Source organism: Amblyomma maculatum, chromosome 8 (genome assembly GCF_055883805.1).
Source record: "Amblyomma maculatum isolate TAMU_Amacu chromosome 8, ASM5588380v1, whole genome shotgun sequence".
Classification (NCBI taxonomy): Eukaryota; Metazoa; Arthropoda; class Arachnida; order Ixodida; family Ixodidae; genus Amblyomma; species Amblyomma maculatum.
The window spans coordinates 105,951,668-105,970,104 of NC_139351.1; the positions used below are offsets into that span (position 1 = coordinate 105,951,668).

At 48.1% G+C, this 18,437-nt stretch overlaps 1 protein-coding gene across 1 annotated transcript; it reads left to right on the top strand.

Moving 5' to 3' along the window:
* Positions 1 to 3,444: 3,444 nt before the first annotated feature.
* LOC146182115 (tetraspanin-33-like) lies at positions 3,445 to 10,865 on the top strand. Its single transcript, XM_084577128.1, has 4 exons — positions 3,445 to 3,730; positions 5,962 to 6,197; positions 6,685 to 6,896; positions 10,453 to 10,865. Exons 1-4 carry the CDS (start codon positions 3,593 to 3,595, stop codon positions 10,863 to 10,865), a joined length of 999 nt encoding a protein of 332 aa, XP_084433254.1. The 5' UTR covers positions 3,445 to 3,592.
* Positions 10,866 to 18,437: the final 7,572 nt, after the last annotated feature.

The following is an 18,437-nucleotide window of genomic DNA, read 5'->3' on the forward strand; positions in this document are numbered from 1 at the left end:
GTAGAACTTTTTAAGGCGCGTGAAAAGAAAATTGACACACAGCGCTAGAAAGAGCGGTTCCTAGACGAGCAATTCAATTTGGCGATGTCCATTTTTATTATTAAAACAAAATAAAGCAAAATTATCTGCAGACACGAAATCACCCTGCTGATCTGTTCGGCATAGAGTTCAAATTATAATTGGCATCACTGACCGACTGAAGGCAACGCTAACACTTCGAGAGAAAACGCTGAATCGAAAAATCTAACCACCACATAAAATAACAAGCTCAAGGATTTGGATGCATTTTACTTGTTTTGGTAGTAAAACATCAAAAATACGATTCAGGCTACTGTTGTGATTAGTTAACGGAGAAATACAGGACGCCGCTGACTATAGCCCATTGTTACCAACTACCCTTTCTTAAAGTTGGATCCTACCACAGTGTGTGAGAGACGAGCTGTTATGAGCGTAATAGTGGTTTTCTGTTTGTTACATTTGTACACAGAACCTTGAAATTCCGCAAAATAATGATAAGTTGACGTTGCCATCGCTAAACAGCTCACCAGAACACATTTCACGATTGACAACTTGTTAGACATAAGCCTAGAACCCCTGTGCTGCGACTGGTGACATACGCAACAATATCAGTCATATAGCGGAAACTCTTGTTCCCCTTTCTCAGGCGTACATTGGTGAACGCCCGGCCATAAGCAGGTTAAATTTCCAGAGGTCTTAAATATGATAAGCGTGCTTATCGCTGCCTTCGATAGATACCAGAGAGACAAGAGCCTTCTTAGGCCTTACTACCCGCGTTACGCGAATATTCGTATGTCAGTGTTGTGAACACTCGATGGTAGCCCAAAAAGATGGCGTCTTCACGCAGACGGCCAGCACATCATGGGGAGCCGGAATGCAGCGGAGGGGTGGTTTATGATTACAAGCCTGACGAGGGTTAGTCGCATGCTGAGCGTACAGAAAAATCGCACCAGCATTGTTAAAGAATGAGAAGGTGGAAAAAAGGGAAACGGACTAGATGAACGAAGCAGGTAAACAGACAGAAACGTACTTCATCATTTCCTTTATGCTTGCTCTCCATTCTGCCAAATCAGGAATCCATTCCCGCTCGATTCACCTCCGATAGAGGACTGCGCGACAGCCACTCTATACTGAGCGAGCTTACAGAGTTTGTTTTCGAAGAGACCTCGTGGTCAAAATAATGACTGCCCAGTCCATCCCGGCATAAGTAGAAAACATCGCAACTCAGATTCCGCCAGAAAGTGCGCGGCTTCATTCCCAAACGGTTCACAGACGTACTACGCAGTTAAATAGCTGTTGCAAGTGTCTATCATGTTGGCCATAGATAAACTGACGCGAGCTGTTGCCCTCACCGGAAGGGAAATCGGTGACATATCAGTTAAAGACAAGCTGTCTCGTCCGATTATCTCTGACTGTTCGAGTGAGTGAGTGAATCAACTTTATTGTCCGACAGAAAAGGCTCTTTTCTACCCCAGGTCCTCCCCTCTAGGCGCCTTGGGGAAGGTGAGAGTCCGCTTCAGATGCTGGCCAAAATCCCCTGGATCTCGGCGGCCTCTTCATCCAGTCGAACCGCTAGTAGCTGATGTTCTGGGTTTTGACTTTCCAGCAAAGCCTCCAAGACTTCTCTACTATCAATTTTGTTCGAAAAAAGAATAATAATTTGCTGTCAGATAAGTGAGTTGGTGTTGACCTCCACCTAATCAGATGCAATCTTTCGAGGTGTGTGCCTTCAAACGGTAGGTGCAAGGGCTCCGTGTGTTTGATTCCCATCTCAAGCTTCAGTGTAGAAGCTCCTTCGAACTGGACCAAGCCATCTGATCCCGTGCATTGACAACTGAGCACTGTGACAACTGTGACTCGATTGAAACCGTGGAACACATCGTGCTTGCGTGTCCTGTGTACGCTGACGAACATGCGTACTATGAGCCTAGCATGGAGAAGCTCTCCGCGGTGCCATTAACAAAAGACTGTGTTTTAGGTCCCTTAGCCTGCCCTATAGGCAACATAGACTCGCAATGAACTTTTTATTCGTATTTGAAAGAAATTAGACTTCTTTACAAACTCTAAATTCACCTTGAAAATTACCCTCGCGCGTTTTTCACGCTGTGAACTCTATAAGCACATTTGTCGGATTATTCATTTCATCATTTCATTTTATACCATTACTCCATGATGCACCTTATAACGTAGTTAATGGCCGCATTTTATTTCCTCCTTCATTTCTTTTAATCTCTTCACCATTCTTTTTCAATCTTTTCCTCCCCAATTCCCCTTCCTACACGGAGTAGCATGCTAGAGAAATCTAAACGCCGGCTAAAGTCTCTGTCTCTATTAAAGGGTCTCTCTCTCTTTCTCTCTCCCGTGACGACACACAGCCGCCGACCAATCAGCAACCTGCCATGTCATCTGCCAACAATGCCACAAGTCATGCTCGCAATTTCCGCGCCGGAACTGCGCGCCATATTGCTATTGTAACAAAAACAGCCCAAAGTTTCAGACTACAGTGACTTTTTGGGAGAGTGGTTGATACACATTATTTCACTGGAGTGATTAGGGCGGAGCAAGTGCCGGCGTACAAATGTAAGGGTAATACCGGTTGTGCATAAACAGCACTGCCATCAAGGGGCGGATTTAAGCGAAGGAGATGGGTCGCCCTCTCTGACCAGAATATGTACGCGATAGCGTAAGGACCCCGTGTCGCAGAAAAGCTGGTGTCAGCGTTGTCGGGGTTGCTACGCGAAAATACGCATACTATTTCCTATCAGAATTGTAATGCAATCGCTCTTTGTGTAGTGTTCAGATTGGTGCCATACAGTTTCGCGTCCCGGTTTAGCATCCACGTGATAGTCAAGTTGGAGTCTATAGTTTTGGATCGGGATTCAAACCGATGACTTGTCTACTTCGGATGGTGAGTAGTTAATTATAAGTGTAGGTGTGCACCGAGAAACGAGACAGATGCTGCGCCTTCCTTTCACAAAAAAAAAAAAAAAAATTAATAAAAAAGAGAGGGAAGACGCGAAATGAAAACGCAATGTTAAAGACGATATGACGTCTACTCTTAAAACGAAGCTTAAGCACTCCGCTAACTTTTCTTTTAAATTCCGAATCTCATTTTGTCGATTAAATATTCGAGTGGTATTGCACCTCCCCCCCCCCCTCCACCCTCCCTCAATCCTCCCCTTCTAGGAGTGGTCCATAAATCCTTCCGTCATAACATTAGCATTGGGCATAAACTCATGATTTCCCTGTCATATATAGTATATGTACTGTTTTCAGGTAAGAAGATTTTCTGTCCTACCCGATCCAGAGGAAAAGACTTTCATGAATGCTACAGGAGCGCCGCTACACAGCTTACAAGCAGACCCCGAGGGTTGTAAACTTTTCAGAATGACTGTACATATATACAAGCATTCGTTATGGCACGTGTGATATCCCGTCACAAATCAAACGCGGTGTTTGGCAGTTCAGACAAATTGCGAGCGGGAGGCGAAGACGAGGAGGAGGACGCCACGGTAGTGAAGCGGGACCGCCAGGCTGCGAGAAACAGCAGCAGCGGACCTCGACGGCCGTCGCCATGGCCCTGCGGGGGCAGCCGCACAAGTTCTACCGCATCTTCCTGCTCGCCTTCAATGTCCTTTTTATGGTCATCGCGGGATCGGTCGCCTCGGCGGGCCTGTTCGCCTTCTCGGAGCGGAGACAAACCCTACACGGGGTGAGCTCATCCCTTGTTTGCACTCCGCTTTGGGGTCGGTTTTCCAGGGATACGAACATCCAGAATCTCATTATAGCGTCGTCACCACAGGGTGAACACATCAATCTTCTTTACCCTCCAAAATATGTGGAACGCGAAGGCAATGTCATTGAGCAAAACCTTTTCATTGATGGATAAGGCAGAGACTGTGTATCAAAGGCGTAGATTGTAAATCTAAATTACTTCCGCAGATTCAATGCACTAACAACATGCTTAGTTTCTTTATCTGCACATGAGATAACAACGCGAAGTGTCCATAACACGCGAATGCATTGCTCCTGCCCTATCGTTCCCTGTACTATGCGTCCCATGCATGACTCTGCTTATGATCATCTACGCATCCATCTATCTGATTATGGCTCCTTCTTTCAGTGTCTTGGAAAACAGCTGGTTAAGCATTACAGGTGGTTAATTAGATGGCTGATTAACCATCAATTGACACGCCCGTAAACACAAACTAACAAAAGGTTTTCTTCCTTTCTAATAAGGTAACGTTGACAGCTTGGTTCAATAGAAATCCGGCGTCGGCTTGGACACTGATTAGTCGGTGGATTGCATGACGTCACGAGATCACGTGGTATGAGCAAGCTGCCAATTCGGGCCTATCCTTTGACATAGGAGAGTAAGTTGGAAATGACACCCTAGGGACTGTCGGATTCCGAGCCAGACATGCTACGCCGAGACCATGGAGGGAGGCTCGCGCGGCTTGGTTACAACAGTGCTCCGCCTACCACAACCCATAAACAGCAGAACTTTGACCAACTTGGATCGCGATTTTTTGACACTCATGGGCCCTATGGAAAGCCTCCATACTAGTAATATTGAAGAACTCTGTAAAGGGAGTGCGTCCTCAAAGACGTCCTCGGTGCGATGAGTCTTCCCGAGGTGGTGCAGTGATAAGACGCCCGACTACTGTGCCGGAGTACCCGGGTTCTATCCCGACCTCGGTGGCTGCGTTTCGACGGAGGCGAAACGAAGAGGCATCCGTGTGATGTGCGATGTCAGCGCACGTTAAAGATCCCCAGGTGGTCGAAATTACTCCGTAGCTCTTCACTACGGCTCCTCTTTCTGTTTCCACTTTTACTCCCATCTTCTCCCTTCCCTTACGGCGCGGTTCAGGTGTCCACAGCAACAAGTGTGAATACTGCGCCTTTCCTTTCCTCTGAACCAATAAAAAAAATGGGTCTTCGGCTGCGCGAGCTACAAAAGCCTTAATAACTTTACACAAGAGCACAGGATTAAAGAGACCCTTCGAAACTCATCTGTGTGTGATCATTTGTGTGTCAGCGATTTCTATCATTTTTTTATTGCGAAAGCAATACTACTCTAGGTTTAGAGCCTTCAGCGTAGCGCGGCAGTAGCCACGTCTTACCCACGTGGCGCTGTGACGTCACACCCCCCGTGACACAAAAGCGGGAGACGGGCTCCCAGCTCAAGCGGTCGGCGTGGAGCGGTCGGAGCCGCGGCTCAGTTAGCAGGAGCTGCCAACTTGGGTCTCTCGTTTCGCATGGAACGCTTATGTCAGAATCAGCCTGCTAGGACCCTGGCATTTACGTTACCCCTATATGCCACTAAAGCACGTTCATATGGGTTGGCTAAAGCGGGGCTTTATATGTGGGCTGAGGAAGAAGAAAAAGAGAAGAACGCTCGGTCACCCGCATCTAATGTTTTCGCTCAATATTTGGTTCAGCAGCGTTGAACTCGATTTTTTTCCTTCCCCTTTCCTTCTTTGTCACCCTCCTCAGGAGTAGCATGCTAGGCTATGCACCAGGCAGACATCTCCTGCTATCATTTAAAATCTCTCTTTAAAGGGAGAGCTTCAGTGTCCCCCAAGTTTAGGTGTATGCTTATGTGCACACAAGCATACGTTGACCAACCGTTATTACATATGACACGCAGGTCTAGCTGGAAGAGAGCAGTCGAGACGAGCACAGCCAATGCGACCGCCCCATTCTTCGTCCTCGTTGATGCTTAGAGTTGTGCACCGGCTACTTGCATTCAGGTTGGCCAGTATGAAGCATTACCGTAATACATCAATAAAAAGATTCCCTTTTGGACCAAACATTGGCCACAGTCCCTGGAGCACAACTTTCGAAGGGCTCAGAATGGCGGAGCTTTTGCAACGCCCATTGCTTGAACTTGTACTGTTTGAAAGGGGCTGGCCTCCCAACTCGTCTCGCGCATCCACGCAGGCTACGTACTTCAGCACGCTGCTGATGCGGCTCACCGTCAACCTGGAGTTGACGGCCATGCTGGGCGGCTCGGTGGTCTTCGTCGTGGCCATCGCCGGCTTCCTGGGAGCGCTGCGCGAGAACATGGCGGTGCTGCGCTTCTACGCGCTCGCCATGGCGGGTGTCGCCTTCTGCGCCTTCCTGGGCACGGCCGCAGTCACGCTCACGCCCTTCCTCGCCAACAACGTATTCCACAGGTACGTGGCAGGAGGCACGCCACCACAGGTACGTGGTTTCATGCAACAAGAAACTGATAATCCACGAAAGCGCCACTCGACGGGGCACGCTACGCTTATGGTACGGATCAGGCAAAAATTCACTGTAACAACATACTGCATATTTCGCAGCAAGTCACCGACACCCCTAGCGAAAAAACCGTATGATTCACAATAACCTCCATAGAGATTTCTCATACTAAACGCATAGAAATATCATAAACTCATATATTTCTCATACGTTGAATGATATTTGTATGAGATGATATGAGATTTGTACGAGTTTAGTATGAGAACTCTGTATGAGGTTATTGTGACTCATGGGTATTCTTCACTAAGACAGCTATCGCTGTGGTAAAGTCGTTATGTACGGGCGAGCTCAGTGTGTCAGGCAGACTGAATTGGCTGTAAACACTCTAGCAACAGGATATAATAATCTGTAGGAAAAAGGGCCACGGCGCGTGCGCAGGTATTTGAAGCCCGACCTGGTGAAGTACTACCACCAGAGCGCCGACTGGGACGACTTGGTGGACCACATGCAGACCAGCTTCGAGTGCTGTGGCATCGGACCGCTGGCCTACCAGGACTGGGACCGCAACGGCCACTACCGCTGCGCGGCCAGCAACCCGAGCCACGATCGGTGCTCTGTGCCAGAGTCTTGCTGCCGGGTCAAAAGCGCCGGTACGGACTCCTCGAGCGCCTTTAGTCGCTTGTATCGCAATGTGCTCGCGACAACTATAAAAACGACGCCGACGTAAAAAAAAAAAAACTCAGCAGAGTAATTTTTTTTTAAATGCTTGACATTCATCAGACCCACCTTTCCCCTAATGAAAAACGCCATATGAGTCACAATAATCTCATACAAATTTCTCGTACCAAACTCATATAAATGTCATACAATCTCATATTTCTCATACCAAACTCATATAAATGTCATACAATCTCATATATTTATCATACGTTAAATAAGCTTTGTATGACATATGAGATTTGTACGAGTTTAGTATGAGAATTTGTATGACGTTATTGTGACTCATACAGGTTTTTTGACTAGGGATCCTAAAGAATGTATGTTGCCCACTGTATAGTCTTGTATATGAAAAGCGCGAGCATAGGCCATTTAAAAGAAGGGACGAGAGTCAGTATCGGCGTCAGTCCTCACATTCAGGCGTCAGCAAAAGGCCACTATAGACAACGTTGTAACGAGAGTATTTGTCTTTTCTGGGCCTCCTGGATTTCGATCATTATACCCTGAAAATCCGGCTGGCGTCGGCTCTGCGCGCGAGAAATCGCGGGCGTGCCTCGAGGGTGTAGTTGGAACTTGGCAGGTGACATGGCCACGCACTGATTGGTCGTCGAGTTGCGTGACGTCACGACACCACATGGCAAGGTGGATTTGGAAGGCGCTGACAACTCGATCTCTGTCTTTGAGATGGAATGGTGAGATCGGAATGCAGTCTTTCAGCACCCTTGGGTTGTTGAAGGCAAAGTTGCCCTTAAACAAATGCAGAGACGTCCGTACGACTTGGTTGATGCGAGGCTTGCTATCTACGTCGGATGGTCTTTCAAGCAATGTGTTATGTTAGAAGTTACGACTGTATACCAATTAGTGTGTGAGATAATTGGGCGCAAATTAAAAGCAAGTGCATGCACATGTCATGAGCAAACGTGGTACACAACAAGCACCTGGTGGCGGCACTGGCGAAAACTGAATTACAACGCCACCTAGGAACAGCTGTCTGGAATCGAGACAATAGTGGCGGTGCCCTATTTTATTGGCACGCATGTCGTCGTCGTCGATGTCGATGTCGTTAGATGGCTTTTAGATGGAGTTTCCGCCACCGGCTGCGTGTTGTATACCACTTTTGCTCACGAGTGCACATACAGGCTGTTTCACACTTGTACGAAATTCAGGAGTGCGTGGCCGCCGACAGCCGCGAGAGGAATCGGCAGGAAAGGAGCATGCTCTGCAAGCATGACCAGCTGCTAGCTCTTTCCATGCAAGCATCGGCGGCAGCGCTTATCGATGCACAGCTTTCCGGTTTTATTCTAAGTGTGTAACAGCTAGCCTGTATGGGATCAAGGATGCCCGAGGGGAGTCGGGAAACATAATTCGTTAACGCTATCGCCTCATTCCCTTAACAGAGAAGCTTAGTGTCCTCTAATTTCTCGATAGTGTTAGGGGGGGGGGGGGGTGCGTAGAGCACGTTAGTGTTAATAACTGCAGTTGCTGCGATGCCAGCCAGTCACAATCTGAGCTCTTCGAATAAATGTAACGCAAGTCTTTTGGAGAACACTGCTGCGAACTTGCGTTCTTGTACACCGCCGATAAAATACGAGACATCATGTTCGCATGCTTCCACTACATGCCTAATGCAGTCTCTCCATGTCTCGCTTGCGGACAGGTCCCTGCGTACTAAATCTCGTGGCACACGACAACCTGTCGGCGTACGCTCCAAACACGGGCGACTACTAGGGCGACGAGCAGGGTTAAAACGTTCATTAAGAAACTCATTGTTTCCACGAATGAAGCAGGTCTGGACTCTTCTCTTCCCTCTCCATCCCTGTCCTGGCGTGCCCAACATAGATCGGGTTTTGCGCTCACGGTGGTGCTAATTTACCTGTTGGCGGCAAATTCACTCTTGGCGAGCGCACAGACCACAGGGCAGCGCACATCCCTTCTCCTCCCTGCCCTTGATATCGCTGCGCTGTGCAGTTTCTATAGGGCATCCTCATTCACAGCTTTCTCACCGATTGAGGAGAATTCATCAGCCTGATGAACGCAAGCCTGGAAGTGGGTTGTTTAGTTAAACGCATCGACTCGCCGCGGTGGCCTAGTGGTCATAACGTTCGGCTGCATAATTCAAAGTTGCAAAAGAGAATTCCAAATAGGCCGACCACATTTCGATGGAGCGAAGTGCAAAAGGGGGAGAGCGGACACTTGAGCTCAGCCTTAAACGGGCACGAAGCGACAGCGTTAATGAAATGCCACCCAGCATAGTTATATAGAACCTATTTAACCAAGACGTAAGGACATGAATCCCTCCTTGCTATACAACATGAACTGGAGGGCTAGTTGGACTGACATCTTCAAGTGGTGCAGCGCAACGGCACGAAGCCTAGACAAGAGATCAGCGCTGTGTCTGTCCCATTCTCTTGTCTAGGCTTCGTGCTGTTGCACTGTACCACTTGAAGATGGATCCCTCAGTTTCCTAGGGTTAGCCTAGCTCGGGATCCAAGGGTTTTGGAAGGCTCCTTTCCGGTCTCACCCTTCCATCTCAAAGGCAAATACCAAGCCGGCAGAGCCTGCTAACTTTTGCAAAGCCTGCAATTCGGCTGAAGATAATGATGATGGCATGTGAGCTCGTGACGTCATCGACGACTAGACAGTGCTTGCACGGTTCTCATCCACCAGCTGCGCCAGGTATGTGCCCGTAATTTTGAAGCGAAAGCTTCACTACGCCATGTAAATCCAAGGTCACCGTGCCGGGCGCAGGCCACTACTGCGCATGCGCCCCGACTTCATCCCTTCTGTAGTCTTCTTGGCGTCTTCCGAATCTTTTTGCTCCATTTGACCGGATTCTTCTGTAAATAAAGAGCTTTACTACTTGTAACCATTAGTTCTGAAGCTTTCGCTTATACGTATACGTTTACTTAAGCTAAACCATAAGCATTTTTTTTTTCGCCCACAACGCCGATGCCGGATATTTTGGTGCCACGGGGCATTTAACACCCTCGTGGTAAAAGGCGCTCCCGAGTTATGCGATGTCAGCGTGCGTTAAAAGGCTTCCGGAACGGAACCGCACGCGGCAGTACCTCAGCACGACACGGAATACAGCCAAAACCTGGCGCAACAAAACTAGCTTGCTGCCCTGCCGTGGTAGCGCAGTGGTTAGGGCGCTTGACTGCTGTGCTTAAGGATCGAATCCCGGTTGCAGTGACAGCTTTTCGATGGAGGCGAAAAGAAAGGCGCCGGTTTGCGGTGCGATGTCAGTGCACGTTAAGAACCCCAGGTGGACGAAATTTCCGAAGACCTCCACTACGGCGTCTCTCATAGCCTGAGTCACTTTGGGACGTTAAACCCCATAAACCAAACCAAACCAAACTAACTTGCCATATGATGGACTAGTGGCTATGACAACGCAGTTACTTCCATGGGAACCATGCATGACTGCGCCATACAACCTTTCCACGCTTAGCGTACATACACCGTACCGTACCTGTCGTCCTCTACCAGGTTGTGGCAGGAATGCGCTGTCCAAAAAGTGGGACGACGTGAAGAAGCACATCTACGGCGACAGCTGCCTAGACAGTGTGCTCAGCTCCGTGCGCCGCAACGTGGTGGTGGTGGGCGGCGTGGCGCTGCTTGCCTCCATCGGCCTCTTGCTCGTGGTGGCCACGACGCGGGACTACATGAACGGGCTGCAGATCGCCGCCGAGCGCCAGGAGCGTGCCACCGCAGCCTCCAAACCGAGCCGGCAACCCTCATTGGCCGCCGCACAGGGCAAGGACTACGCGCCGGCACGCGCGACGACCAGCGCTGTGTATCAGCAGGCGACGCCGCAGTACTCGTGCCAAGCTGTGCCTTCGCAAGTGCTGACGCCGCAGATGGCACCGCCTTACCCCCCTTACTGCTACCAGCCACAATAAAAGGAGGAACGGAGGCACGTTTTAACGGCTCTGCATTCATCCTTGACTCACGTTCCTGTCAGCAATATAACGATGTGCAAGGCAGGAAAAAAAAAAAAGAAGTCAGCAAAGCGCTCCCCTGTCTTATGTATCGTCCTTTTGCACATTACAAACCTGCTGTCATCTCTTCTGGTATTCTGCAGTGCGTATGGTTCTTTGACTCCGAGTGGTGCATGGTGCTTGATGGAGGCTAGCGTTCCATGCCCTATCGGCAAATTTTCTCGCGAGCCCGGGCAGCATATTGCCAAACCATATCCCGTAGGCGCACTGGAGCAGACGACGCTCTCAACGAGCTAAACGGCGATTATTGCTGAAAGGTCTCTCTGAAAGCAACCTAAAGGTAACATACACTCACTGTTAAGGGCTATTGTTGCTGAAAGATGTCTCTAAACGCAACCTGAAGGTAACATGCACTCACTGAAGGCAGGAAATAATAAGGGTGAAGGTAATTGTTTACTGTAAACGTCCACATACCGATTGTTAAGGAAATGTGTCAGTGAACGCAACCGAAAGGTAACATACACTCACTGAAGGCAGGAAATAAATACGGTGAAGGGAAATAAGAAAATTACAACACAGGAGTCGAACAGATGTTTCAGTGGCATCAGTGCATAGGTGGATGGTGCCAATCCAGTGCGCCAGAAGAGCTTTTTTTTTTTTCTTTATTTCCTGGCTTTGGTTCATACCATTTCACAAGAACACAACACGAATAACACAAAACAAAGTACATATTGGAAGGTCATCATCAGCCAATGTCAGGCTGGCTTCGTCTCAGTACATTAAAACTCCCGCAACGACAGCAAAGGCTCTACCCTTGAGAGCCATTCGGGAGGTTCAGCAGCCACTTTCTGTATGGCAATAAACCAATTCACACTTTCTCGAAAGTATATTCTAGCGGGTCGAGCGTCCCTGTCGCAGTGATAGCCCGCCATTCTGGAGCGCCATATAGGGTGGAGGCCCATGAGCATGATTAAATCATACGGAACGCCATCTTCATTATCAATGCTTAAATACTGGATGCCTTGGGAGTCTAGTGGAAATTCTTTCTTTATCGTACGTTGCAAAACATCCCAGAAATAAACCCCTTCCCAACAATGCAAAAAAACATGGTCTATTGTTTCCGGCTGCTTGCAGATTAAACAGTGCGCCCCCCACGGTAAAAAAAAATCCCTTTCCTCCAAAAACTTCTTTACTGATAATGTTCCGGTGTGTAATTTAAAGAAAAATGTCTTAGCTCCTGGCGACACCTGCATTTTCTTTACTCTCTTCAAGACATCTCTGCCCGGACCTCCACTGTATAAGGTTCTGTACAAGGGTTGTGGCAAAACAATGTCACATAAATCGCGATACAGCTTTTTTCGTTTTACAGTGGACAAATATTCATTAGAAAAACGCACTGAAAGAAATCTTACACTAGCGACGACCTCCCTGTAATAACCAAAAATCCCACCCGTAGCTTCTTCGGTGGAGACAACAAACTCCGGCAGTAGGCGCCGTAGCCTAACTTGGCAGACGGTGCGTAAGAAAGGGTCCGAAGCATCCCGAAAAAACAAAAACCGGTTGACCACCTGCCGTAAAAACAGGTATCCGAGTCCCAAACCGCCGTCTTTTACCCGACGGAACAAATTCGTCCTGCTGCAGCGTTCCCATTTACCTGCCCAAACAAAAACGGCGAAAATCCTGTGTAACTTCTGTACGTTTACGCGCGAACAACTCAAAACTTGCATTGCGAACCAAAGTTTGCTGATAAAAAAAATATTGCATACAGTAGCTCTGGCAAAAATCGACATGTTGGCGCCTTTCCACTTCTCGGCTCTCTCCCGTAGTTCGGTCATTTGCCCTTTCCAATAATGCTCGCTTTCGCGGTAGGCATCCAGCTCGACGCCCAAGTACTTGGTCGGTATGTCTGTCCACGTAACATTGGCAAAGCGATCTGGTTTCGACGGCCACTGTCCATGCCAGAGCCCAAGGCACTTGGCCCAGTTCACCCCGCTCCCGGTAACTTGAGAGAACTCACGGATACATTTGACAGCCTCGGTGATACTCTCCTGGTCAACCGTAAAAATAACGATGTCGTCTGCATACGCGAGCAGCTTCACTTCGGCTGCTTGTAACCTAAACGCACTAATGTTGACATTATTCATAAGTTTCATGCACAATGTTTCAATATAAATGCAAAACAAAAGAGGGCTGAGGGGACAGCCCTGTCGCACCGAACGCTGCAGTCGAATGGGGGCTCCCAGACTCTTATTAATAATCACTCTCGTCGTGCAGTTACGGTACGCCAGGGCCACACCCTTACATATAACTGAACCAACATTCACATGTTCTAAAAGGGAAAACAAAATTTCGTGATCGACGCAGTCGAATGCTTTTTCGAGGTCGATCTGAAGCATGGCGACCCGACCATCCCAGTCATCACAACACTCAAGGACACTTCGCGCCTTTTCAATGTTGGTCACTATTGACCTCCCTTTTATCCCACACGTTTGGTGTGGTCCTACTATATCCTTAATAACCGTTTGCAACCTTCGGGCCAAAACCTTCATAAAAATTTTATATTCAACGTTTGTAAGTGCTATGGGTCTGTAAGATGTTACCAGGCGTAATTTGTCTATTTCATCAGTTTTAGGAATGAGTACGGTGTGGGATGACCCATATGACGGAGGCAGGGCATTTACTGTGTAGGCATCGTTATAAATTGCGTTCAAAATAGGTGTGATTTCGTACTTAAATTCTTTGTAAAAACCCGCGCTGAACCCATCCGGTCCCGGGAATTTACCGGCATTTAAACTGTCAATAGCGTGCTCCACTTCTGTTTCAGTTATCTTTAGTTCTAATCTCTCTTTCACTTCATCGTCCAGACGCGGTATCGTCGCCAGAAACTTATTCTTAAAAGTGATAGCGTCTACCGTGTGGGATGCGAAGAGGGTTTGGTAATGGGCGTTGAACGCTGCTTTGATGTGGTCGTTGTCCCCAGCCAAGATACCGCCCCAATCTATTTGGTCGATGTGGTTCCGTTGAGCGTTTGCTTTTTCGAACCCCAGCGCTCGTTTTGATGGCGCCTCCCCTGCAGCTGTGTCTTCTGCCCTTGCCCTCATAACGCACCTCGATAACGATCTTCGTCTATCACTTCTAGTTTTTGCTTTGTTTTCCGTATATCTTCAATCCATTTCACCGGCGCTCGAGCTTCCTGTTTAAGCAACGTACGGAGCAGTGTCCTTAACTCCGTCTCTTTCTGTTTTTCCTCAAACCGTATACAGGTTGCCCTCTCTTTAAATGCATTATTATTAGTTCAAACAATATAATGCATTATTATTCGTTCAAACAATATATCTACAATTTGTCGCCAGATGGCGTTGCTCAGAGGAATCGCGCCAGAGCGTCGTCTGCTCGAGTGCTTCTACGGGATATGGTTTGGTAATAAGCGCCCGGGGCAAGAGGTCCTTGATCAAAGGAAGCGCTCCATATCATAGCAGCAGAGATCCTTGCGCATCATGTTTATCTTGGAGGCAAGCAAATAAATTACAAATAAAGCTTGAAGGAAACTCAGGCCGGCTCTTGCCCTGGTGGAGACAGCGATCAACCAGCGGTCACTATCTATAGCTGCGACGTCCGTAGCTGTGCATGTTCCACCCATATGCGCTTTGAGACAGTAGTGTTAAAGGTCGCGTTTTCCAGCAAATTCAGCATAGTCAGCGATATTAGCGACAAATCGTAGCAAGTGGTTAACTGACAATGGTAAGTGGTAATTGGCAGGTGACATAGGTGATTCGTTGGCGGATTGGGAGACGTTCTAGCCCAAATGGCATGGCGAAGTTAACAGGACCTACCAGGTCGGCCAGCTTCAATGAGACTGCAATGAAACCCTGCAAGAGCCTCGTATCCCGAGAAATACACGCGACCCCTAGACTACAGGCACGTTTGCGTGGCATGGTCAAAGCACGGCTTTCTATGGCGGGTGGTATTTCACATAATGTGCAGGCTTGCGGCAATATGGTAAGTATTTGTCATCCAATAATAGGGGCACAAATGAGGAATTGGTGATTAAACGAGCTGCAGAGTGCGTGTAAGCGGATGCAAATACGCAAGAGGAGCAGCAGACGGGAACTATAAACGCTGTCGCATCATACCTTTCACGGCGCCGCTTCACTTTCTCGTTATGGCATCGGGCCTTTGGACGTTTCACTATGGACACGTATGAACTGCAGGGGCGGATTTATGGGTCACTCCGACTTGTAGCAGTCCGTATGACCCACATTTTGTTTTTTTCTTTAGAGCGAAAAGCTGTTATATTATGTTTTGGCGAAGCTCGCCTGAAAGGTAATCTATGCGCTTGGTTTGAGCTGAAGGCCATAAAACCAACGAAGCAACCGATGCGCGTTTCGCCGGAATTGCTAACACATCGTCGTTGGTGGGTTCTTTGCTGGTTCCTCAGAACATAGAGGACCTTTAATGAAAATCAGATAATTTAACCTGCGCTTACATTTTGCTAGCATGCTACTCTGCGCAGAGAGGGGAATCGGGGAGGGAGGAGGAGGAGGAGGAAACAACTTTATTTAACGCATTGCATTAAGCGTTAAGAATGTCCTGGGCCAGGGTCACCAAGGCCAACTGATCTTGCAGCTGGTCAGAGGCTAACCAAGCCCGCCACGTTGGGGGAGGAGGGTGTGGAAAGTGAGGAGATTGGAGGGCGACAGGGCATGAAAAGATGCAATGCTCCAAGTTTGCATAGTGTTCTGGGCAATTTGGGCATGCAGGGGAATGTATGATTCTGTATAGAAAAGATCGGGCAGGAGTAAGCAGTGTATTTAGTTGTATGCGTCTAAGAATGCGGATTTGCGTGGTAGTGAGAGATTTATCAGGAAGAGGAAGTGTACGGAGTGTTTCTCTAATGTTGTCGTAGTGAACGTTGATTTCTTTTTTGTAGTGAAGAGTAGTGTCCCACGTTGGTGGATAAGGCCAGGGAATCCCAGGCGCCCGGTGTTGAAGTTCGCGGGCGAGGCGATGCACTACCTCATTGCCTGGGATTCCAGCGTGACCAGGAATCCACCTCAGTGTTACAGTGTGGGGACGTAGTTTGGTAAGAGCTCTGTGTAGATCATCGTGTAGTTCTTCAGGAATGCGACCCGTGTGAATGGCGCGTATAGCTTGTATTGAATCAGTGTATATGGTGTATCCTGAAGGGTTAGGGGGTGCTTGTGCGAGGTCTTGAATACTGATAACTATTGGTAGGGTCTCGAGAGTCGCTGTAGGAGGAGGATCTATGTAAGGACCGAGGGTATGCGTCACTACATCGCTACAGCTCTGAATTGAGTAAGCAGCCGCTCCGACGTTAGTTCGTGATGCATCTGTGTAGATGATCGTGGAATCTGTCGGGTGAACATGGTTGGAAACGCGAGCGGAACGTCTGCCTGTGTTAGTGTCGGGTGCAACGTTTTTTGGAATGGGGATTATTCTGAGGTTATCCGGGAGCGAAGAAGGAGGGGTAATTATAGGAAGGTCTATAGGTTTGAGTGCAACCTGCTGTAGTATCCAATGTCCTTGTTTGGTGCTAGAAAGACGTGCCATTTGCCGGTCGCGATGTTGTTGTATGAGGTCTCCCAGGGGCAAGAACAGTCCCGTAGAGTATAGGCGATCCGTGGACGTATGTACAGGGACGTTAAGGGCGGCCTTGTACAATATGTGAAGCGCAACCTCAATCTGATGTCTTTGGCGACAAGTTAGTGTAAGGTAAGGAATCGTATATAAAATTTTGCTAAGTGCTAATGCGTGGACAAGCTGCCTGACTTGACCCTCGCGTAGCCCGGCGTGCTTATTGACTATGCGGCGAACTAGATGCGTAAGCTGATTGCAAACTTTAACGGTTGTAGATACATTGGCCTGATTGGTCGACTCATGGATATGAAGTCCGAGGATCCGGCAGGATGATACACGAGGGATGGGGTGACCTGCCATTGTGAGATTGATCAGCTGGTTATGTTGTCGTTGATAGCGAGTTTTTGCAATCAGCAGCAATTCGGATTTTTCAGGTGCGGGAGATAGCCCTACTTTATCAAGGTAACTAACGACTGCATCGATACCTTGCTGTAGGGTCTCCTCTACTGCTCCAGGAGACCCAGAAGTGCACCAAAGAGTAAGGTCGTCTGCATAGAATGTGTGTTTTAGGTTTGGGATAGACGCTAAAGTACGAGATAGGGGAGCCATTGCAAGGTTAAAAAGGGTGGGTGACAGAATAGCGCCCTGAGGAGTACCACGTGTGAGGGGGAAAGGATCAGATATCGAATCGGGGAGACGGAACTTGGCCGTACGGTCGCGGAGAAATGCTGTGAGGTAGCCATACATCTTTGGACCACAGCCAGTAGAGGCAAGGATGTTTAATAGAGGATCGTGGGCAAGGTTATCAAAAGCTTTTCGCACATCAAGGGCCACTATGGCTTGGATCTGGGAAGTGGGCGGAGGGTCAAATTCGTGCATCAGGAGAAAAAATAGGTCCTGAGTAGACACACCTTTTCGGAAGCCAATTTGTTGAGGGGGAAAGAAATCTATGGATTCAAGATGAGTCTCGAGCCGATTGAGCACCATCCGCTCCATGGTTTTTCCCAGACATGATGTTAAAGAAACTGGGCGGAGGTTTTGAAGCGCAGGTTTTTTGCCTGGCTTTGGAAGTAGGGTTATAAGTGATTGTTTCCAAGATGCTGGGAGTGTGCTTTCTTCCCAATGTAAGTTTATAATGCTGAGAAAATGTTCCTTGTCCTTGTCAGATAGATTTCGAATGAGTGAGTATGTAATCTGGTCTTCACCTGGAACTGACTTCCGCTTTAGCTGTTCTAGCGCCCAGTCGAGATCCCAGAGGGTAAACGGCTGATCGAGTTCTACATTGGAAGCACCAGTGTACGGAGTATAAAGGCTGGGTAGGGGAGGAGGAATGTAGAGATCGCGGAGTTGGGCTGTTAAGGCATCCGCGCCTAGTTGAGAATAGTGCTTCTCGAGAGTGGGAACAGGTGCCGGTTGAGGCCCGAGTAGTTCTCTGAGTAAATGCCAGGTTCTTTTTTGATTTAGTGTGCCGTTAATGGTGTTACAAATTTTGTTCCATTGATTGGTGTCAAGTGTTACGCAGTGTTCTTTAACCTGTCGCGTCAATTCGGGGAGGGAAAGATTGGAAAATAATGGTAAGTAGATTAAAAGAGATGAAGGGGGAGATAAAATTCGGCCATTAAATGCGTTGTAAGGTGCATCGCGGAGTAATGGTATAAAATGAAATAATGAAATGCATAATCCAACAAATGTGCTTAGAGTTCACAGCGTGAAAAATGCCTGAGGGTAACATGCAAGGTGAATTTAGAGTTTGTCAAGAAGTCCGATCTCTTTCAAATACGTAAATAAAAAGTTAATTACGAGTCTTTGTTGCTTAGGGCAGGTTACCGGATCTAAAATGGATTGTTAAAGGGACTGGGGAGAGCTTCTCCATGCTCCATCCAGCGCAGCAAAGATGGCACCGACTTTTTACCGCTAGAAGCCAAAACACACAGA

What these genes read in the sequence shown, in the direction of transcription:
- LOC146182115 (XM_084577128.1), top strand. Translation starts at nt 3,593, where the DNA reads ATGGCCCTGCGGGGGCAGCCGCACAAGTTCTACCGCATCTTCCTGCTC. An exon ending in GCCAACAACGTATTCCACAG is followed by an intron (nt 6,198 to 6,684) that starts GTACGTGGCAGG and finishes GCGCGTGCGCAG; the next exon opens with GTATTTGAAGCCCGACCTGG. An exon ending in CTGCCGGGTCAAAAGCGCCG is followed by an intron (nt 6,897 to 10,452) that starts GTACGGACTCCT and finishes GTCCTCTACCAG; the next exon opens with GTTGTGGCAGGAATGCGCTG.